General features: G+C 43.9%; 1 protein-coding gene across 1 annotated transcript; it reads left to right on the top strand.

The window, feature by feature from the left end:
- The first annotated feature begins 235 nt into the window (after positions 1 to 235).
- On the top strand, positions 236 to 23285 carry LOC139415603 (mitochondrial inner membrane protein Mpv17-like). The gene is made up of 8 exons (XM_071163716.1): positions 236 to 305; positions 16545 to 16663; positions 17532 to 17617; positions 18977 to 19071; positions 20610 to 20617; positions 22948 to 22980; positions 23063 to 23114; positions 23263 to 23285. The coding sequence occupies exons 1-8, from the start codon at positions 236 to 238 to the stop codon at positions 23283 to 23285; spliced, it is 486 nt and encodes a 161-aa protein (XP_071019817.1).
- Positions 23286 to 24154: the final 869 nt, after the last annotated feature.

Here is a 24154-nt window from a genome sequence, read left to right on the forward strand (position 1 = left end):
ATGGTCAGCCTGAAAGCCTGAGGGAATTGAATTTGAATTTAAATTTGTGGAATTGTTGGGGATAATATTGAATTATTCGAACATACCTAACATTGGAATAGAGAGGAATTTAATTATCTGAATTCAAAGACTGACCTGGAATTTAATTTGAATTAAATTGAATTTACAGGGAGAGGGAATTGACTTAGGCTTGAATTTGGGGAATTAAATCCATCCCTGCTGCAGAAAGCGGAGAATGGTGGGCCTGTGGAGATCCTACCGGGCTCTGATGACCAGGCATCCATGGACTGTCCAGATAATCACAGCCAGTAAGAAAACACCAATGATGTATACAAACCCTGGATTGCTGATGTTATGTTTTGGCCAATGAGAGGCTTTGAAGCCACTGGTCGGCCATATTGGCACTCCTCAGAACAACAGTCATTCATAGGAATGAATGGATTTATACAGTATTTCATTTAAATGTTTCAAGATCAAAATGTATTTTTGTTATAGTGTGGAGAGTAACATAACTATATATATATATGTGAATGTGTGTGTATGTGTTTCGCTTGCTTAATATACATTAAAAGTATGCATTAAGGTGTCTGTAATAGAATAAATGTGGCAAAACCAAATATAGTATTAGTAAATGCATTTCTGTAGCTTCCAAAATATTTTTACACTGGTGGTGGAGTGGCAAGATGGAGACGCGGTGGCTTCAAAACAGTGACTCATCTAGTGTGTATATATACATTTTAAAATACCCACTACACTAAGCTACACTACAGTAACTACACTATGTCCATTATGCTCCTTTACAGCAAAGCCCCTGGCAAGAGTCCCAGAAATTCCCTCAAAAAGAGAGGGCGACGGAGACAATTTACCCCAGCATTTTCTCTGAAGCTTTCACCTGATCAGCTTAAACTTTTACAGGTCAAATCAATCACAGTGCCATCGACTTTTTCTGTCCAAATGTTTACAAACGCAACCCCGTATTCCATGGCTCACGGATGAGAGCTGCAGTCTGAATGGGGTTGTTCAATTTGTGCTGTACCTTAAAATGGAACCATATCAGTGTTTTGTAAATATTTGACATATTTCCTGTTGATTCAGTGACAGTGTTGCTTTTTGTGGCAAACATGTTTGTTTTTGACACGCACCCTTATGAAAAAGGATTGCAGCCAGAGTGCAGTATAACTATAGTTAGAGTATAGTTATTCTGCAGTATGCTCTAAATAATAATTTAGCAGTAATTTAGCTGTGTAACTGCAGTTAGAGTGCAGTATAACTGCAGTTATTCTGCATTTACTGTGTCTCTTTTACTGCAGTTTCAAAACAGCGTTTTCTTTTTGTAAGGGTAGCATTCATCAGAAGAGGAAGCACTGACTACTCAGGGTATCTAGGTAAATATTACTTAATTGATCTTTTGCTGAAGTTTTTCTTTTCATAAAGGTGTGGACATTTCCTTGCCGACATAGGCGAACCATAATGTTGTCCTTTTATGCAGTTTTATTATGTAGGTTACTCTTGTAGAATAGAGGCGTTTTTCCTATGATGCTGATGTGACTCATTAACCAACATGCCCACACGGTCTGTTTTGTCCGTTAACCAACACAAGATGGCAATGAAGAAGTATTTTCGCTACACGGTCTTTACTACCCTCACTAGCTGACAGGTCATTGCGGCGATGAATATGTCAGGGTTAGGTGCCAGCTTTGTTTTGATAGCTAATTAAATCCAATCAATATTTGGTCAGATATTTCACCCTGATTTGACTTGAATATTTCTCTGACTTAGTCCTCTCTATAACCTGTAGTTCAGGGGTAGCCAGTGCTGATAAGTTAAGGGATTTTTTATTTTATTATTATTTTGAAACTATTATTTGAATTCCATTTTGTTCTTTTTTTTCCTGTGAGCTCAATGTGCACATTGCACCGCTTTAAGCGATAAATCAGATCCTACCTGAACTGTGTGATGTAGTAGGGATTTGTAGTTTCCAACAGGCCAACATTCTACATTGTTTAGCGCATAATTAAGTACAATAACCATAATCCACTGCGCATCTACTTGTCCAGTCTCTGTTTCTTTTATGCCTGCTATGGAGAATGTGCGATTGTGAGGGGATAGCAGCTGTTGCTTTGGGATGTAGCTCTACCTGAAAATACATGATCAAAGTGATGGATAGTTGGTATTCAGCAGTCATAAGTATGCCTTATTTACTTTGAAAATAGGTATTTTGTCAGACAGCATAGGCAGCAGCTCTATAGAGATGATATGATGACTTGGAATTAAATAATAGTTATCAAATAAAACACATGTCATATACACAACAACTGAAATATTTTATTAAAGTAATGTGAATAAATTATGTTTAATAAGTGATACGCAGTAATGGACAGTCTTTACCATCATGTGAATTTATTTGTATTATTTTTTCATATAAACGAACTGAAACCGAACCGACCTCAAAAAGCACTAATCCCTCAACACTAGGGGTAGCCAAAGTCTATATTGTCATTGACCGTGTGAAAAGGCTTTGATATGTTCCCACAGGCAATTTTACCTGGGTGTTTCTCCTCTCAGAAGCAAAACTTTGTCTGTGTGACCAATAACAATGCAAAGAGGAAACGTCAACTGGGTTGTGTAACCTTTACTTAACTAGGCAAGTCAGTTAAGAACAAATTCTTATTTACAATGACGGCCTAAACCGGCCAAACCTGGACGATGCTGGGCCAATTGTGTGCCGCCCTATGGGTGTGGGTTAAAGGGTTGCAGGCAGTTTAGACATTTATGTAATCAAGATGTCTGACTTGAGTGACTCATCATCTTTGTTTTCAATGGGAAGAGAGATGGGAGCCACTGGCGTTTGTATGTACTGTAATGCACATGAGACATTCAGAAGACAGAGAGAGGGCACCAGATAAGGATATAACGAGTGTGTGTGAATGTGTGTGTGTTCAAATTAATGTCTGCTCTGAAAAGGCAGAGACACTGCAAGCACACCTAAATTTTACTGACCTCTGTTTGGCTTAGCTCCAGGTCTGCTTACCTATCCTGTATGATACATGGAATTCAGTACCTGGCATCAGTCAGTCAATGGAAGGATGGATGAATTAACAAATAACGAACAAACAACTGAATGAGAAAAGAGAGATATCAGGACACCAGTGAGCCACAGTAGCAGTAGCTGATACCCAAAGTCAAGTTGTGAGTATGAATCTTAAGAAGTACTCCTCTTCCCCTCCTGTGTGGGTGAGACAGGTCCGGCTGGGCTGGCTTCATCAGCTAAATACCTCTGAGGGCTCAGTGGGTCCACTCCCTCCCCAGTGGAACAACCATCAGGCCCCAGGGGGAATGCCTGCCAACTCTTCGCCGGATCACTTCACTTAGCCTGGGCCACGTCAATCACCATCTACCCCATTAGCCTCCAGAGGCTCTGGCTCTCCCTCAAGGACGGGCCCTGGAGCCGCCGCCAGCCACCTGCCAAGCTAGCTGGTGCTGACATCAGCACTCTCACTTAGGCATGGGGAGAAGAAGCTTGTTACCACCTCTTGACTAGCTACCATGTCTTGCCTCAGTGGGCATCAGATGGATGCTAGATCTAGATAGGGTATTAAAGTTTGGAGGAAATATGTTTTTGTTTTTTTCACATTTCCTGTGTGTTTTATCACTGGACACATACTGTAGGACCTTACAAAAGTGAAATGGTAAATGTAAGTGTCGACCTAGGGTCTGGCTGTGTTTAAGGATGAGCTCATATACTGTAGCTAAGCCTCGGGTTTCTCAAGATTTATGCTTGGTTTGTTCTGTTCTTAAAGGGACAGTTATTAGAAATAAAGGTTTACAAATTATTTTTATTTATTTGACCTTTATTTAACTAGGCATGTCAGTTAAGAACAAATTCTTATTTATAATGACAGTCTACCAAAAGGCAAAAGGCCTCCTGCGGGGACGGGGGCTGGGATAAAAAAAAATATATACACTACCGTTCAAAAGTTTGGGGTCACTTAGAACAGTAAAGAGGCGACTCCGGGATGCTGGCTTTCTAGGCAGAGTTGCAAAGAAAAATACATATCTCAGACTGGCCAATAAGAAGAAAATATTAAGATGGGCAAAAGAACACAGACACTGGACAGAGGATCTCTGCCTAGAAGGCCAGCATCCCGGAGTCGCCTCTTCACTGTTGACGTTGAGACTGGTGTTTTGCGGGTACTATTTAATAAAGCTGCCAGTTGAGGACTTGTGAGGCGTCTGTTTCTCAAACTAGACACTCTAATGTACTTGTCCTCTTGCTCAGTTGCGCCACGGGGCCTCCCACTCCTCTTTCTATTCTGGTTAGAGCCAGTTTGCGCTGTTCTGCGAAGGGAGTAGTACACATTGTTGTACAAGATCTTCAGTTTCTTGCCAATTTCTCGCATGGAATAGCCTTCATTTCTCAGAACAAGAATAGACTGACGAGTTTCAGCAGAAAGTTATTTGTTTCTGGCCATTTTGAGCCTGTAATCGAACCCACAAATGCTGATGCTCCTGATACTCAACTACTCTAAAGAAGCCAGGTTTTTTATTTTTTTATCAGGACAACAGTTTTGAGCTTTGCTAACATAATTGCAAATGGGTTTTCTAATGATCAATTAGCCTTTTAAAACGATAAACTTAGATTAGCTAGCACAACGTGTCATTGGAACACAGGAGTGATGGTTGCTGATAATGTGCCTCTACACCTATGTAGATATTCCATAAAGAATCTACAACATTAACAATTTCTACACTGTATTTCTGATAAATTTGATGTTATTTTAAAGGACAAAACATTTGCTTTTCTTTCAAAAACAAGGACATTTCAAAGCAACCCCAAACTTTTGAACGGTAGTGTATATAGGGCAAAACACACATCACGACAAGAGATACCACAACACTACATAAAGAGAGACCTAAGACAACAACATAGCATGGAAGCAACACATGACAACACAGCATGGAAGCAACACAACATGACAACAACATGGTAGCAACACAACATGGCAACAGCGCAACATGGTAGCAGCACAAAACATGGTACAAACATTATTGGGCACAGACAACAGCACAAAGGGCAAGAAGGTAGAGACAACAATACATCACACAAAGCAGCCACAACTGTCAGTAAGAGTGTCCATGATTGAGTCCTGGAATGAAGAGATGGAGATATAACTGTCCAGTTTGAGTATTTTTTGCAACTCATTCCAGTCGCTAGCTGCAACAAACTGAAAAGAGGAGCAACCCAGGAATGTGTGTGCTTTGAGAACCTTTAACAAAATGTGACAGGCAGAACGAGTGTTATACTGGCGGATGAGGGCTGCAGTAGGTATCTGAGATCGGGGGGAGTGAGGCCTACGAGGGTTTTATAAATAAGCATCAACCAGTGGGTCTTGCGACGGGTTTACAGAGATTACCAGTTTACAGAGGAGTATAGAGTGCAGTATTGTGTCCTATAAGGAGCATTGGTGGCAAATCTGATGGCCGAATGGTAAAGAACATCTAACCGCCCGAGAGCACCCTTACCTGCTGATCTATAAATTACATCTCCGTAATCTAACATGGGTAGGATGGTAATCTGAATCAGGGTTAGTTTGGCAGCTGGGGTGAAAGAGGAGCGATTATAATAGAGGAAACCACATCTAGATTTAACCTTAGCCTGCAGCTTTGATATGTAAAGAGGGAAGGACAGTGTACCGTCTAGCCATACTCCCAAGTACTTGTATGAGGTGCCTACCTCAAGCTCTAAACCCTCAGAGGTAGTAATCACACCAGTGGGGAGGGGCGTTCTTCTTACCAAACCATATTACCTTTGTTTTGGAGGTTAAGGGCAGAGAAAGCTTGTTAGACACTAAAAAGGTTTGTTATCGAGAGTATAAGATTGTATCATCTGCATATAAATGGATGAGAGAGCTTCCTACTGCCTGAGTTATGTTGTTGATGTAAATTGAGAAGAGTGTGGGGCCTAGGATCGAGTCCTGGGGTACTCCATGGTGATACAGACAGCAGATGTTCTGACTTTATACACAGCACTCCTTGAGAGAGGTAGTTAGCAAACCAGGCCAAAGACCCCTCAGAGACACCAATACTCCTTAGCCGGCCCACAAGAATGGAATGGTCTACCATATCAAAAGCTTTGGCCAAGTCAATAAAATAAAACAGGCCGATAACAGTTAGGATAGGCTTGATCTCCCCCTTTAAAAAAAGGACTAACCATGGCTCCCTTCCAAGCAATGGGAACCTTCCCAGAAAGGAGAGACAGGTTAAAAAGGTATGAGATTGGCTTGGCAATGATAGGGGCAGCAACCTTAAAGAATAAAGGGTCTAAATCATCTGACCCAGATGTTTTTTTGGGGTCAAGTTTAAGGAGCTCCTTTAGCACCTTGGACCTGCAGGGAGAAACTTTGTAGCGGGGCAGGGGGAAAAGATGGACAAGCATCGGGGCTAGTCACATTAGAAGGGGTAAGAGATGGATACAATGAAGGACAGACACCACTCAGATAGATAAAGGTTCATCTGACTTTTAAGTAGTTTGTGTGTGTGTGTGCGTGTGTGTGTGTGTGTGTGTGTGTGTGTGTGTGTGTGTGTGTGTGTGTGTGTGTGTGTGTGTGTGTGTGTGTGTGTGTGTGTGTATGTGTGTGTGTGTGTGTGTGTGTGTGTGTGTGTGTGTGTGCTTGCCTTATGTCTCATAATACTGTTAAAGGTTAGTTGTAGAGGCTCCAGTAAAAGCACATGAAAGGTTCAACTCTCTTCCCAGATGTTTTTGCCGGATCGAACTGCCTTTATTAGTTCTACCCTGACATTTTAAGATAAGGTTAGATCACTGAAAACGGGCTCCTCTGCCTGTCAAAGCAATATTATTAAGGCCCAATGTCATTTTTAAAACATTATTTGGGTGCTGGAGGTAGAGTCTGCCCTGTCAGGTCTGAGTTGACTTCAATTGAAGTTCTCTGCTGAGTGTACCATAACACCTCATCCTCCTGTATTTGGAGCTGGAGGTCCGTAGGCTGGGGCTCCACCATGGCCTCATTCCAAACCAATCTTGCCCGATTTCACAACTCCCTGCAGATCTGAGTGCATAGGGTCCACCGGGTTTTCTCCATGGTTTGATAGGGTGGGGTTTGGAATCAGGCCAAGCTTTTCTCTAATGAGTCTAATGTCTATCTATTTCCCACTGAAGTTGTGTCCATTTGTCTCTCTGTCCCTCCCCAGTGTGTGTCCCTCCATTCATTTTCTCCCAAAGAGGTGAGGGCCATCTGCCCAAGGCCAGTCAGGTCCACACCGCCCAGAACAAATCATTTGAAATAAACCAGGGCCGTTCTCTCTCTTCACACCTTAGCCCCCGCCACGCAGCATCATATTATCACTATGACCAGCCAAGCTAAAATCAGAAGCACCCTAATTCTGTAACTCTGCCATCAGTTGTTGGGTGAGCTGTCACTGTCTCAGCCATGGTCTCCACTCTGTTATGCATCTCTACCACATAGCCCGGTCATCCTCCATCTCTACCACATAGCCTGGTCATCCTGCATCTCTACCACATAGCCTGGTCATCCTCCATCTCTACCACATAGCCTGGTCATCCTCCATTTGTACCACATTGCAGACAGAGTTCAGTGTGTCAAATCGGAGGGCATGTTGTCCGGTCCTCTGGCAGTCTCTATGGGGGTGCCACAGGGTTCAATTCTCGGGCTGACTCTTTTCTCTGTATATATCAATGATGTTGCTCTTGCTGCGGGCGATTCCCTGATCCACCTCTACGCAGACGACACCATTCTGTATACTTCTGGCCCTTCCTTGGACACTATGCTATCTAACCTCCAAAAGAGCTTCAATGCCATATAACACTCCTTCCGTGGCCTCCAACTGCTCTTAAACGCTAGTAAAACCAAATGCATGCTTTTCAACCGTTCGCTGCCTGCACCCGCATGCCCGAGTAGCATCACCACCCTGGATGGTTCCGACCTAGAATATGTGGACATCTATAAGTACCTAGGTGTCTGGCTAGACTGTAAACTCTCCATCCAGACTCATATCAAACATCTCCAATCCAAAATCAAATCTAGAATCGGCTTTCTATTTCGCAACAAAGCCTCCTTCACTCACGCGGCCAAACTTACCCTAGTAAAACTCACTACCCTACCGATCCTCGACTTCGGCGATGTCATCTACAAAATAGCTTCCAATACTCTATTCAGCAAACTGGATGCAGTTTATCACAGTGCCATCCATTTTGTTACTGAAGCACCTTATACCTCCCACCACTGCGACCTGTATGCTCTAGTCGGCTTGCACTCGCTACATATTCGTCGCCAGATCCACTGGCTCCAGGTCATCTACAAGTCCATGCTAGATAAAGCTCCGCCTTATCTCAGTTCACTGGTCACGATGGCAACACCCACCCGTAGCACGCGCTCCAGCAGGTGTATCTCACTGATCATCCCTAAAGCCAACACCTCATTTGGCCGGCTTTCGTTCCAGTTCTCTGCTGCCTGTGACTGGAACGAATTGCAAAAATCGTTGAAGTTGGAGACTTTTATCTCCCTCACCAACTTTAAACATCTGCTATCTGAGCAGCTAACCAATCGCTGCAGCTGTACATAGTCCATCGGTAAATAGCCCACCCAATTTACTTAGCTCATCCCCATACTGTTTTTATTTATTTACTTTTCTACTCTTTTGCTCACCAGTATCTCTACCTGCACATGACCATCTGATTATTTATCACTCCAGTGTTAATCTGCTAAATTGTAATTATTCGCCTTCCTCCTCATGCCTTTTGCACACAATGTATATAGACTCTCTTTTATATTTTTTCTATTTTTTCTACTGTGTTATTGACTTGTTTATTGTTTACTCCATGTGTAACTCTGTGTTGTTGTCTGTTCACACTGCTATGCTTTATCTTGGCCAGGTCGCAGTTGTAAATGAGAACTTGTTCTCAACCAGCCTACCTGGTTAAATAAAGGTGAAATAAAAAAAAATGCCTGGTCATCCTGCATCTCTACCACATAGCCTGGTCATCCTCCATCTCTACCACAGCCTGGCCTTCCTCCATCTCTACCACATAGCCCGGTCATCCTCCATCTCTACCACATAGCCCGGTCATCCTCCATCTCTACCACATAGCCCGGTCATCCTGCATCTCTACCACATAGCCCGGTCATCCTCCATCTCTACCACATAGCCCGGTCATCCTGCATCTCTACCACATAGCCTGGTCATCCTCCATCTCTACCACAGCCTGGTCATCCTCCATCTCTACCACATAGCCCGGTCATCCTCCATCTCTACCACATAGCCCGGTCATCCTGCATCTCTACCACATAGCCCGGTCATCCTCCATCTCTACCACATAGCCTGGTCATCCTGCATCTCTACCACATAGCCTGGTCATCCTCCATCTCTACCACAGCCTGGCCATCCTCCATCTCTACCACATAGCCTGGTCATCCTCCATCTCCACCACATAGCCTGGTCATCCTGCATCTCTACCACATAGCCTGGTCATCCTCCATCTCTACCACAGCCTGGCCATCCTCCATCTCTATCACATAGCCCGGTCATCCTCCATCTCTACCACATAGCCTGGTCATCCTGCATCTCTACCACATAGCCCGGTCATCCTCCATCTCTACCACATATCCCGGTCATCCTCCATCTCTACCACATATCCCGGTCATCCTCCATCTCTACCACATAGCCCGGTCATCCTCCATCTCTACCACATAGCCTGGTCATCCTGCATCTCTACCACATAGCCTGGTCATCCTCCATCTCTACCACAGCCTGGCCATCCTCCATCTCTACCACATAGCCTGGTCATCCTCCATCTCCACCACATAGCCTGGTCATCCTGCATCTCTACCACATAGCCTGGTCATCCTCCATCTCTACCACAGCCTGGCCATCCTCCATCTCTATCACATAGCCCGGTCATCCTCCATCTCTACCACATAGCCTGGTCATCCTGCATCTCTACCACATAGCCTGGTCATCCTCCATCTCTACCACATAGCCCGGTCATCCTCCATCTCTACCACATAGCCCGGTCATCCTCCATCTCTACCACATAGCCTGGTGTCCAGCATCTCTACCACCTAGCCTGGTTGTTCTGCATCTCTACCACCTAGCCTGGTTGTTCTGCATCTCTACCACATAGCTTGGTTGTTCTGCATCTCTACCACCTAGCCTGGTTGTCCTGCATCTCTACCACCTAGCCTGGTTGTTCTGCATCTCTACCACATAGCTTGGTTGTTCTGCATCTCTACCACCTAGCCTGGTTGTCCTGCATCTCTACCACCTAGCCTGGTCGTCCTGCATCTCTACCAGCTAGCAGGGTCGTCCTGCATCTCTACCAGCTAGCAGGGTCGTCCTGCATCTATACCAGCTAGCAGGGTCGTCTTGCATCTCTACCAGCTAGCAGGGTTGTCCTGCATCTCTACCACCTAGCAGGGTCACCCCGCATCTTGAACAGAATGCTAACACCTTGACTGGTCACGTCACTCTGACCTTCACACAGGCCATTCCCTGGACCAGTAGAGGGGTGAGGGAAAGCAGAGAGGCAGAGGAGGCGTGACTAGTGAGAGTATCTGTTTTAGAGTTTGGAGCTCCCTAGAGGCAGTGATCCGTGATCTAAGCTCCCATCTCTCCCTCTCTGTAGGGAACAAGAATCACTCTCTCTCTCCATGGTGTCTCTCATCTGAATTTCTGCCCCATTGTTCACAGAGAGGGCTTCTCAGCTCTATTCTTCTTGACAGGTAGCAGCAGTCTACCACACACTCACACACTCTCTCTATCTTACACACACACACACACACACTCTCTCACACTCACACACACACTCTATCTCTCACTCACTCAAACACACACACACTGCTCTCCCTCCTTTATCTTGGACTCTTCCAAAAGTTGTTTACAAGAATCCCCAACTTCCTTTGACAGGAGCCACAATGAAACCCATCTTTTCCCCAGGTGCGTATTCTCTCTCTCTAGTGGTGTATCTGTTTGACTGTTCATTAACTGCTGTGTGATAAATGGCATCTATCTGACTCCAACCCTGCCGGTGAGAGTGTCACAAAGAGGAATGCTTTGATCCTGAAATGGGCTTGTGTTTATATCTAACGAGATACTGACTTGCATTTGTTCAAGCAGAGAGAACTCATTTGAGTTGCTTTGTCCCTTTTCATGATGTCAACAAAGGCAGAACATATTGATCTCTGTCTGTATTGTTTGTTGTACAGAGAATTGATGGAAATGTTTTTCCGCTCAGAAGTTTTTTAGCCAGCAACATTGTGGAGAGAGAGTCATCGTTTTCAGCTTAATTTAGAACAAGTTTGGAGTCATCGTTTTCACAACTCACACCCCGCAAAGAAACCACACCGTTTAGCCTGGAAACACTTTCAGCTGTTGCCTGTGTAATTTACATGTCAATGGGTTTCTCTTCATCATCAATCAGTCTCGCGCAGTCATATTCATCAATACTCAATATTCAATCAATAATCTCCTAAATCAGATGTTTGCATCCTCTGCTGTAGATTCCCATACAAGTCGATCTCCGCAGAGACACGTGAGGCTGTTTTTTTTTTATCACGCACATATGAATAATGCATGTGTATGTTTGTCCCCCCTCCTGTCTGAGGTTGAGGCGAGGTGATCGATGCCCCCAGGCCCAGCCTCTGGGCAGCGGAAGGGAAGGGAACCCGTGACATTTCCAACACATTGGTGGAGACTGCTCCGTCAACCAGATTGGCACTCCCTGTGTGTGTTAACAGGAGGGCACGCACACACACCGTACACACACATACACACAGGACACTGTGATGTCCCACTGAGGCCTTTCTGGCAATGAAATCAGTTTCCATCAGTCGCTATGGCCAGTGTCCATAGACTCCTCTCTCTTGTGCGCGCTCTCTCTCTCTCACTAATTGATAAATGACACTGTACTCTTGAAACCTTTCTCTCTCTCTCCCTCCCCTCTCTCTTTCCCTCCCCTCTCTCTCTCTCTCTCTCTGCCCCCCCCCCCCCCCCCCTCCCCCTTCTCTCTCTTTCTAGTGAGGAGGTATTTACAGAGCATAGTGCTACTGAATGGTTGACCTATCCTGTGTGACCGGGGCATGCACACTTCCAGTCAGTCAGTGTGTCAGTCATCCTTACCTGTGGCACTAAGGTCTCCAAAGACAATGACCTACAGTACTGTACTAGTGTGTTTTAGGATGACTCGGTCAGAACTTTGGGGATGAGTCCAGAGGAGAAAGGTTCAGTGTTTTGTTTTATTTCTTGCGACTCTAAATCATGATAATCAGCCCTTGCTAAATCACCTAAATGGATTTGGAGTGATTATACATTTTTAAGATTCACATCAGTTAAGTCACACATCTCTGTGTTCTGAATGTCTATGCTAATTGGATCTGAGTGCTTTTATAGAAATCATCTATATTAGTGGCTGTATTGGTTACATTGGCTTGGTGCCTCTATCTAATGATATTAGCATGCTGGTGACAACTAGGGTTGCAAAAATCCTGTAACTTTTCCAAAATTCCCAGGTTTTCCAGAATTCCTGGTTGGAGGATGCCTCTTTTTCCCGCTTATTCCCCTGATTCCAGGAATGTTAAATCCAATATTTCTAAGAAACTTGGGAATTTTGAGTAAGTTGCTGGAATTTTTAACCTTATTGACAAATCATTTAAACCGTAAGACACTTGTTCACATGAATCTACACAGTGTCACAAAGATATTAGTAATACAATGTACTACAACTGTGTAACCGTTGAGTGGACATGTGTAGAATAGGACAAATGCCCAGTCAACCATTCCTCTGCTACAATGTAACTACAGTCTAACTAATCAGTTTATGTAGTGTTTATGAATCGTATATTTTCCTTTATTATATTTACAGTTGAAGTCTGAAGTTTACATACACTTAGGTTGGAGTTATTAAAACTCGTTTTTCAACCAATCCACAAATTTCTTGTAAACAAACAAATGTTTTGGCAAGTCGGTTAGGACAACTACTTTGTGCATGACACAAGTCATTTTTCCAACAATTGTTTACAGACAGATTATTCATCTTATAATTCACTGTCAAATCAAAAGAAATCAGCCAAGACCTCAGAAAAAAATGTAGACCACCACAAGTCTGGTTGGTTCATCCTTAGGAGCAATTTCCAAATGCCTAAAGGTACCACGTTCATCTGTACAAACAATAGTACGCAAGTATAAACACCATGGGACCACGCAGCCGTCATAGCGCTCAGGAAGGAGGCGCGTTCTGTCTCCTAGAGATGAACGTACTTTGGTGCGAAAAGTGCAAATCAATCCCAGAACAACAACAAAGAACCTTGTGAAGATGCTGAAGGAAACAGGTACAAAAGTATCTCCATCCACAGTAAAACGAGTCCTATATTGACATAACCTGAAAGGCCGCTCAGCAGTTTGCAACTGCACATGTGGACAAAGATCATACTTTTTGGAGAAAAGAGAAATGACCATCATTATGTTTGGAGGAAAAATGGGGGGCTTGCAAGCCGAAGAACACCATCCGAACCGTGAAGCACGGGAATGGCAGCATTATCAAATCAAATCAAATGTATTTATATAGACCTTCTTACATCAGCTGATATCTCAAAGTGCTGTACAGAAACCCAGCCTAAAACCCCAAACAGCAAGCAATGCAGGTGTAGAGGCACGGTGGCTTGGAAAAACTCCCTAGAAAGGCCAGAACCTAGGAAGAAACCTAGAGAGGAACCAGGCTATGAGGGGTGGCCTCTTCTGGCTGTGCCGGGTGGAGATTATAACAGAATATGGCCAAGATGTTAAAATGTTCATAAATGACCAGCATGGTCAAATAATAATAATCACAGTAGTTGTCGAGGGTGCAGCAAGTCAGCACCTCAGGAGTAAATGTCAGTTGGCTTTTCATAGCCGATCATTAAGAGTATCTCTACCGCTCCTGCTGTCTCTAGAGAGTTGAAAACAGCAAGTCTGGGACAGGTAGCACGTCCGGTAAACAGGTCAGGGTTCCATAGCCGCAGGCAGAACAGTTGAAACTGGAGCAGCAGCAAGGTCAGGTGGACTGGGGACAGCAAGGAGTCATCATGCCAGGTAGTCCTGAGGCATGGTCCTAGGGCTCAGGTCCTCCGAGAGAGAGAGAGAAAGAAAGAGAGAAAGAGAGAATTAGAGAGATTCACATAGGACACTGGTTAAGACAGGAGAAGTACTCCAGATATAACAAACTGACCCTAGCCCCCCGACACATAAACTACTGCAGCATAAATACTGGAGGCTGAGACAGGAGGGGTCAGGAGACACTGTGGCCCCATCCGATGATACCCCAGGACAGGGCCAAACAGGAAGGATATAACCCCACCCACTTTGCCAAAGCACAGCCCCCACACCACTAGAAGGATATCTTCAACCACCAACTTACCATCCTGAGACAAGGCTGAGTATAGCCCACAAAGATCTCCGCCATGGCACAACCCAAGGGGGTGCGCCAACCCAGACAGAAAGATCACGTCAGTGATTCAACCCACTCAAGTGACACAACCCTCCTAGGGACGGCATGAAAGAGCACCAGTAAGCCAGTGACTCGGCCCTTGTAATAGGGTTAGAGGCAGAGAATCCCAGTGGAGAGAGGGGAACCGGCCAGCCAGAGACAGCAAGGGTGGTTGGCCTTTCCGTTCACCTTCACACTCCTGGGCCAGACTACACAATCATATGACCCACTGAAGAGATGAGTCTTCAGTAAAGACTTAAAGGTTGAGACCGAGTGTGCGTCTCTCACATGGGTAGGCAGACCATTCCATAAAAATTGAGCTCTATAGGAGAAAGCCCTGCCTCCAGCTGTTTGCTTAGAAATTCTAGGGACAATTAGGAGGCCTGCGTCTTATGACCGTAGCGTACGTGTAGGTATGTACGGCAGGACCAAATCGGAAAGATAGGTAGGAGCAGGCCCATGTAATGCTTTGTAGGTTAGCAGTAAAACCTTGAAATCAGCCCTTGCCTTAACAGGAAGCCAGTGAAGGAAGGCTAGCACTGGAGTAATATGATAATTTTTGTTGGTTCTAGTCAGGATTCTAGCAGCCATTATTTAGCACTAACTGAAGTTTATTTAGTGCTTTATCCGGGTAGCCGGAAAGTAGAGCATTGCAGTAGTCTAACCTAGAAGTAACAAAAGCATGGATTAATTTTTCTGCATCATTTTTGGACAGAAAGTTTCTGATTTTTACAATGTTACGTAGATGGAAAAAAGCTGTCCTTGAAACAGTCTTGATATGTTCGTCAAAAGAGAGATCAGGGTCCAGAGGAACGCCGAGGTCCTTCACAGTTTTATTTGAGACGACTGTACAACCATCAAGATTAATTGTCAGATTCAACAGAAGATCTCTTTGTTTCTTGGGACCTAGAACAAGCAGCTCTGTTTTGTCCGAGTTTAAAAGTAGAAAGTTTGCAGCCATCCACTTCCTTATGTCTGAAACACAGGCTTCTAGCAAGGGCAATTATATTGTGGGGGTTCTTTGCTGCAGGAGGGACTGATGCACTTCACAAAATAGATGGCATCATGAGGTAGGAAAATTATGTGGGTATATTGAAGCAACATCTCAGACATCAGTCAGGAAGTTAAAGCTTGGTCGCAAATGGGTCTTCCAAATGGACAATGACCCCAAGCATACTTCCAAATTTGTGGCAAAATGGCTTAAGGACGACAAGGTCAAGGTATTTGAGTAGCCATCACAAAACCCTGACCTCAATCCTATAGAAATTTGTGGGCAGAACTGAAAAAGCATGTGCGAGCAAGGAGGCCTACAAACCCGACACAATTACACCAGCTCTGTCAGGGGGAATGGGCCAAAATTCACCCAACTTGGTAGCCTGTGGAAGGCTACCAAATACTAATTGAGTGTATGTAAACTTCTGACCCACTGGCAATGTGATGAAAGAGATAAAAGCTGAAATAAATAATTCTCTCTACTTTTATTCTGACATTTCACATTCTTAAAATAACGTGATGATCCTAACTGGTGATCCTAACCCTATTTTTACTAGGATTAAATTACAGAAATTGTGAAAAACCAAGTTTGAATGTAGTTGGCTAAGGTGTATGTAAACTTCCGACTTCAACTGTATGTATGTCTTACACCCATAGAGATGTATTATTGAATATTGTGTTCTAATTATATTACTATGAGACCCCCATTCAAATTATTATAACAAGACAAGTGGTGTATGGTGAGTGATTATTTTTGTATGGTGAGTGATTATGTATAATAATCATCAGTAGTGACTGATGTTATCAGTAAAGCAGAAGCAGGTGTACAGGGAATTAATGGTGAATGGGGGTTGATGTCTTTGAATGGTCTTCTACCGCTTTTTCTGTCGTTGGCACCATTTCAGGTTGGCATGTGTCTAAGCACGTGCCCGCTGTGCGCTGGCACAGAGCGGCAGATGACCGCATCCCAATGATCTTCCTGTTACTCTCTTTCTCCACCCCTTCTTTCTCACTTCCTCTAACCTCTCCCTCCCTCTTTTCTCTTCCTCTCTCTCATCCGGGCACGCTGGTGGGGGTGGGTATGTCATCTCCCAGCAGGTGCTTGAGAGGCGGGGTCTAACCATTCACAACGTGACATGGACGGCCAAGAGGATGAGAATCGGATTCTTCTTCGTCGTGAGTCCTCCTTCCTCGCTCTTCCTGTCTTTTATCTCACTGTCTCACCTCAAATGACTGGTTAGTGTCAGTATATCAGTCTGCACCACACATGCACATTGGGTTGCTCTCTCACACACAAGGGAGAGGAGGTTTGCAGGGACGGGTTCATGTGCTGTCACAAACACTCCATCGGCCAGCTGTTAAAGGGAAACAGCTCTGCGACTGTGCGTCAATAGCAGCCACAAGTAGGTATGAGTAGGTCTCTGAAGGAGTGAGAGAACAGCTGGGCAGTGTGGGCTGGCCACCCAAGGCCAGGCCACAGCACCAAGGCTCCTGGACACACAACACACAGATGTTCCCTCTGACACACTCCTTCTCACAGACTCTGTGAGATGCCGTTGGCAGTGGCACTCTACAGAGAGCTGAGAAACTCTGTTGTCGTGACTCACCACAGTGTGCGCGTGTGTGTGTTTGTATGTGGCTATCAGCCCAGTCACGGACCACCCTCTGTGTGACATCACTGGACAGAGCAGGGAGAGTGAGTGCAGAGCGTCACCTAGAAATATTATGTTTTTGTTACGAAGGCAAAGATTATTTATAATTGTGATCTTCTTATGTTCATTCATTAAATATTCTATTGTTTTTGTTCAGTGCCACTGAGAGGAGACCAACACTCTCTACACAGTTATGTAAAAGTAAAGCTCTAACACAAGATGACTTACAGATCTGAAAGAGGTGCTGTGGTAGACTATGTTCTCACATATTTGTTTCTAGAATGTTCCTGAAAGCAATAACATTTTTCATGTTTATTTCCTACTGTTTCCCAATCAGTTTTTTTCTGATGAATCTGTGTGAAGGATCCTGGTGGTCCTGTTTTCAACCCCAGGGCACTGTATTAGGTGGATGGTACAAGGTTCTGGACAAGCTGGTCACTGGGGGGACCAAAAGTGCCTCCATCAAAAAAATGCTTGCCACTAAGATGAGAGGGGCATCTGGGTGGCTGTGTTCATTTTCAATAAAAAACTAAAACAACTTCAGTACCACCAGCCATTTGACATTAATAGATTGATTAACATGGTTTATATTACTTTAGATACATTCTCTAATGGGCTGGTCATTATCCCTTGCATGACTACTTTACTTACAAGCCAAATAACAACAAACATTCTAAATATGAATGGACCCCAGGTGAAGGTGCCCTCAGAAGTGCCTGTCACTGTGGTGCCAGCCAGAGCTGAGTGAATAGGTGTAACACACATCAGAGAAATCTATTTCTGCCTGTTCCCACGTTTACCCCTGGAGGGTGAAGCCCCCCTCAGCGCGTGTCAACTAATCCTTGCATTGACAGGTGGGGAACAAGGCCTGCTTGTATAATACACCGCTAACATGATTTGGGGTCTGTGAATGCACAGGAAGAGAGAGGACAATGAGAGGGAGCGCAGCATGGCCCTCTCCTGGAGGAGGGATTAGTGTACACTCTGAAGGATGCATGCTCTCCTTTCACAGCATTGCTATTTTCACACACAACTTCCACAAAACAGGGACTCCAGGGCTAAATTTAGATCTTAAAGACCCATTTCTGTTTCAATGTCCTGTCAATGTTACCATATATAACACATTGTGGAGGGAGGGGGAGTTGATGCTGGTGGTCCCTGTCTAAATGAAGTTCATTAGTAGTTGTACGTCAGGTGGTGAAATTGGCCAAAGCTTTACCTGGGGAGTCCTAACCACAGTGATGAATCTCCCTTTATTACAGTCACTGAGCTGTAAAGATGCTTCATGTTAAGAAACAGGATCTTCCCAGACTTAGATGATTTTCAGTGACCTGAAAGAAGGGTAAGATTAGCACAGTTGGTCTGAGCAGCCTGACTTGCCTAGTTAAATAAAGGTAAAACAAATAAATCAATAACTGCTGCCTCAGTGACCATAATGTTGGTGATTTGATCAATGTTGCATCAAATATCAATAAAAATCTACAGGGTGAGGGTCCGTGTTTTAGTAACGACACAGCAACAGGTAAATTGCCATTTTTACTCCTGTAAATTATATGTTTTATAACACAATTTGGCTTTTATGTACAACCCTTTAGAGGTAACAACAAGCTCTACTTTCAGGGCCCAACTCGACTCATCATAATCACCGCAATAATCCAATTTTCTTTTGAAACCTTTTAAAAGTGGCCAGTGTGCATCATTATATGTATGCCCCATGCCCATGCAAAAGTAAGTTTACATTAAAAGACACGTCCACATTTATATCAACATGTATATTCACACACACAGACCGCACGCACACACAAACAGATAAAACAGTGTTTGTTCTTGCCATGTATCAACAGGTGGGCTTTGCTCCGTGTTTCCTGGGTGCCTTCCTGGGGATCTCTAGAACTTTGAATGGACTGACTGTGGAAGGAGAACATTGCCAATGTTCAGCATGACTTTACCCTACAGTTGTCTATTAAACGTACAGTACATTGCACCTCAAAGAATAATATGATTAAAAAACATACAGTACCAGTCAAAAGTTTGGATACACCTACTCATTCCAGGGTTTTTCTTTATTTTTTACAGTTTTCTACATTGTAGAATAATAGTGAAAACTATGAAATAGTAAAAACTATGAAAAACACATGGAATCATTTAGTAAGCAAAAAAGTCTTAAACAAAGGAAAATATATTTTATATTTGAGATTCTTCAAAGTAGCCAACCTTTGCCTTGATGACAGATTTGCACACTCTTGGCATTCACTCAACCAGCTTCATGAGGTATGAACTGGAATGCATTTCAATTAACAGGTGTGCCTTATTAAAATGACATTTGTGGAATTTCTTTCCTCCTTAATGTGTTTGAGCCAATCAGTTGTGTTTGGGCTCCCGAGTGGTGCAGCGGTCTAAGGCACTGCATCTGAGAGCTAGAGGTGTCACTACAGACCCTGGTTCGATTCCAGGCTGTATCACAACTGGCCGTGATTGGGAGTCCCATAGGGTGGCGCACAATTGGCCCAACGTCGTCCCGGTTAGGGTTTGGCCGGGGTAGGCAGTCATTGTAAATAAGAATTTGTTCTTAACTGACTTGCCTAGTTAAATAAAGGTTAAATAAAATTAAAGGTAAGGGTGATATACAGAAGATAGCCCTATTTGGTAAAAGACAAAGTCCATATTATGGCAAGAAGAGCTCAAATAAGTAAAAATAAATGACAGTCCATCATTACTTGAAGACATGAAGGTAAGTCAATCTGGAAAATTTCAATCCGTTTCTTCAAGTGCAGTCGCAAAAACATCAACCATTATGATGAAACTGGCTCTCATTAGGACCGCCACAGGAAAGGAAGTCCCAGAGTTACCTCTGCTACAGAGGATAAGTTAATTAGAGTTACCAGCCTCAGCAATTGCAGCCCAAATAAATAAGTAACAGACACATCTCAACATCAACTGTGCAGAGGAGACTGAGTGAATCAGGCCTTCATATTTTAATTGCTGCAAAGAAACCACTACTAAAGGACACCAATAATAAGAAGATACTTGCTCGGTCCAAGAAACACGAGCAATGGACATTAGACCGGTGGAAATCTGTCGTATTTTGGTTCCAACCGCCGTGTCTTTTTGAGATGCAGAATAGGTGAACGGATGATCGCCATATGTGTGGTTCCCACCGTGAAGTGTGAAGGATGAGGTGTGATGGTGTGGGGGTGCTTTGCTGGTGACACTGTCTGTAATTTATTTAGAATTCAAGGCACACCTAACCAGCATGGCTACCACAGCATTTTGCAGTGATACGCCATCCCATCTGGTTTGCGCATAGTGGGACTATCATTTGTTTTTCAGCAGGACAATAACCCAACACACCTCCAGGCTTTGTAAGGGCTATTTGACAAAGAAGGAGAGTGATGGAGTGCTGCATCAGATGGCCTGGCCTCCACAATCCCCTGACCTCAACGCAACTGAGATGGTTTGGGATGAGTCAGACCGCAGAGTGAAGGAAAAGTAGCCAACAAGTGCTCAGCATATGTGGAAACTCATTCAAGACTGTTGGAAAATAATTTCAGGTGAAGCTGGTTGAGAGAATGCCAAGAGAGTGCAAAGCTGTCATCAAGACAAAGGGTGGCTACTTTGAAGAATCTAAGTACTTTATTGGTTACTACATGATTCCATATGTGTTATTTCATAGTTCTACAATGTAGAAAATAGTCCAAATAAAGAAAAAACATTGAATGAGTAGGTGTGTCCAAACTTTTGACTGGTACTGTATATTAAGCATGAGTCACAACTCCAGATATTATAGAAATGTACACATGCTGATTTTTGTCATCTTTAAAAATCAACATGTTGTCTTAAAAGATAAGTGTTTAGCATTGGCCTTGTAGCCAGTACCTCCTGTAGTACCCTCTGTAGTACCCCCTGTAGTACCCTCTGTTGTACCTCCTGTGGTACCTTCTGTGGTACCCCCTGTAGGACCCTCTGTAGGACCCTCTGTAGTCCCTCTGTTAGGACCCCCTGTAGGTCCTTCTATAGGACCCCTCTAGTACCTCCGTTACGAACTCCCGTAGGTCCTTCTGTAGGACCGCTGTAGGACACCCTGTAGGTCCTTTTGTAAGATCCCTGTAGGACCCCCTGTAGTACCTCCTGTAGGACCTGAGCTGAGGCTTCCTGTGGAACTCCTTTCCTCTCCTCCTCTGTGTTCTCCAGGAAGCTAACAGAGTGACCCCCATCTCTGACCCAGTTTAATTAGAAGCTATTTCCTACCATGGAGGGACATAATGGAGGGAAGGAGGGTTGAAATAGCGGCGGGTGACTCATGTCTTAGATAAGGGGTGTGTGTGTGTAACAGGGGTGTTCTTCCACCGCTCCCTTCCTCTCGCTCGGCGGAGCATAAATTATTTATGCAAGGAAGGCACTTGAGCTAAAATGAGGCCGAAAGGGCAGTCACCAAAATGTCAGAAGAGACAGAAAACAAATGGCAAATGTGCTCATTAGGCAAGACTGTGATGTAAAATATATGTGAGGTGAAAGACAATAACATAACCACACCTCCCTCATCTAAAGCGAGGTGAAACTTGGTCTGGAGCCACAGTCCGACGTTACTAGTTTGAATGGACATTAGTGACACGTGAGAATGTTGGCAGACACATGCAGCATTATCCTCAGCACTGCTCTTCATTAGCTAGTGGCAGTCCGCTCGCGTGTCAATCACAACATAAGCCCAGTTATGACTTCCCCTCACCTCATTTTATATTGTGGGTCAAGCTTTCCCCCGAGACCACTTGGTTATTCATGTGTCTCATTATAACAATCACTCTGATGCTACAGTACCTCCCTCCTTTATGAGAGGATGAATGAGATAGAGACGTGGGGGTCGGAGACGTCCATTTCGAGAGCTGCCATTCTCCTACACATTCCCTCATTGGTCAGTCACTTCACTCAACGCTGCTGGATGCTGATATTGAAGGTCAAGTGCACACTACCTATTGGAAAAACAAAGATTAGTGCCAGCGACTTGTCTACCTATTAGTGTTTTCATTACACAAGTTTGATGCCGTTATGACATTCTAAAGCTCAGTGTGTCATAATTAAGGGAGGAGATGGTGAGCGTTGGGCAAACTGTTGCATGACCACAGGACTGCAGCCTCGTGAGCTCAAATAAGTTGGTTGTCTCTTCAGCCCTAGACCACGAACGAAAGACGTTGCTCTCCAAAGGAGGACGGATTTTGGTGAGGTCATCGTGTGTCTCTGACGTTGTATCCCTGCAGTATTTTAACCCCAGGTGGCCAACGCCTTGTTTGCTAGAAATTAGAAACTGTTACGCCACAGAAAATCAACAAAGACAGGCAACATTTCTGAGAACATTGGCTTATTTTATACATCCAGTCTTGCCCAATAAAGACATTATTACAAAAAAAAGAATGAAATCCAGCCAATCTTGTTGCCTGTTGACCTTTAGTGAGATGGGCCAGGCTAAGTGAGGGTGCAGGCAGTTCCAGATGTCTGGTTGTTTTATATGCCATGTGATGTAGCAGGACAGGGCACTGACCCACAGTTATTACATTGAGACTATGGTGTTGAGCTGGTATTGAGTGTCACCTGTCACTGTCTGTGACTGACTCAGAGGGGGGCCAATGCATACTGTAACGTCTCACAGCCTGAGTGGCAGCCCCTACCCACCTGGTCAGGGTCAGAGGTCAACACAGGTGTGAACTGAAGGTAGACACCCCTGTGAGGGAGGGCTAGTGTCAGAAGTTAAATGTTTCTACCAGAAATTCACCATCGTTTCAACATAAAGATTTCTATGTCTCTTATTCTCTGCAGGACTACATGGATGCTTTGATCTCAAATTACTACCTAAGTTCTCCATGTGGAAAGCTTCACATACTTACAGTATGAACCACTCTATGTTTCATCAATGTGTTCCGCTCTTTTTCAGCTATGGCCTCCAGTCCAGATTGCCAACTTCTTTTCATCCCACTGCACCATAGGTAAGGCCCAAGGATGGTTAGTGACGTCAATGTTATCCATATGGATTTTCAGTGTAATGTCAATTTATACTCAGAAATATTGATTTATTCATTCAGCTGTGATGCCTGAATGGAACTCTGATGTTAGTATGTAATTTTTGTCTTGCAGATTGGCTGTGGTCCAGATTGTAGCTGTCGCCTGGAATTCCTACTTGTCTTGGAAAGCCAATAATGGATGTTTCAGGTCCCGCCCTACCTCACACATATAGGACTATCAATGAGACTTTTACACCCACAAATCATGTCAAAAACTTAATTCAGAAAGCTGTGAATCAATCCCACACTAAGATAGTGGTCAGGAACAAATGGTTAACCAACTCTGAAATACTGCATAGTGGATGATTTTTGTGAAAGTTTGTCACACCTACAGTGCATTTGGAAAGTAATTCAGATCCCTTTACTTTTTCCACATTTTATTACGTTACAACCTTATTCTAAAATAGATTAAATAAATACAAATTATCATCAATCCTCACACAATACCTTATCATGACAAAGGGGAAACAGGATTTTAGAAATGTTTGCAAATGTATTAAAATTAAAACAGAAATACCTTACAGTATATACATAAGTATTCAGACCCTTTTCAGGTGCATCCTGTTTACATTGATCATCCTTGAGATGTTTCTTCAACTTGATTGAAGTCCACCTGTGGTAAATTCAATTGATTGGACATGATTTGGAAAGGTACACACCTGTCTGTATAAGGTCCCACAGTTGACAGTGTATGTCAGAGCAAAAACCAAGCCATGAGGTCAAAATAATTGTCCGTAGAGCTCCGAGACAGGATTGTGTCAAGGCACAGATCTGGGGAAGGGTACCAAAACATGTCTGCAGCATTGAATGTCCACAAGAACACAGTGGCCTCCATCATTCTTAAATGGAAGAAGTTTTGAACCACCAAGACTCTTCCCAGAGCTGGCCGCCAGGCCAAATTGAGCAATCGGGGGAGAAGGGCCTGCCCGGCCGGTGACCAAGAACCCGATGATCACTCTGACAGA

Source organism: Oncorhynchus clarkii, chromosome 8, assembly GCF_045791955.1.
Source record: "Oncorhynchus clarkii lewisi isolate Uvic-CL-2024 chromosome 8, UVic_Ocla_1.0, whole genome shotgun sequence".
Classification (NCBI taxonomy): Eukaryota; Metazoa; Chordata; class Actinopteri; order Salmoniformes; family Salmonidae; genus Oncorhynchus; species Oncorhynchus clarkii.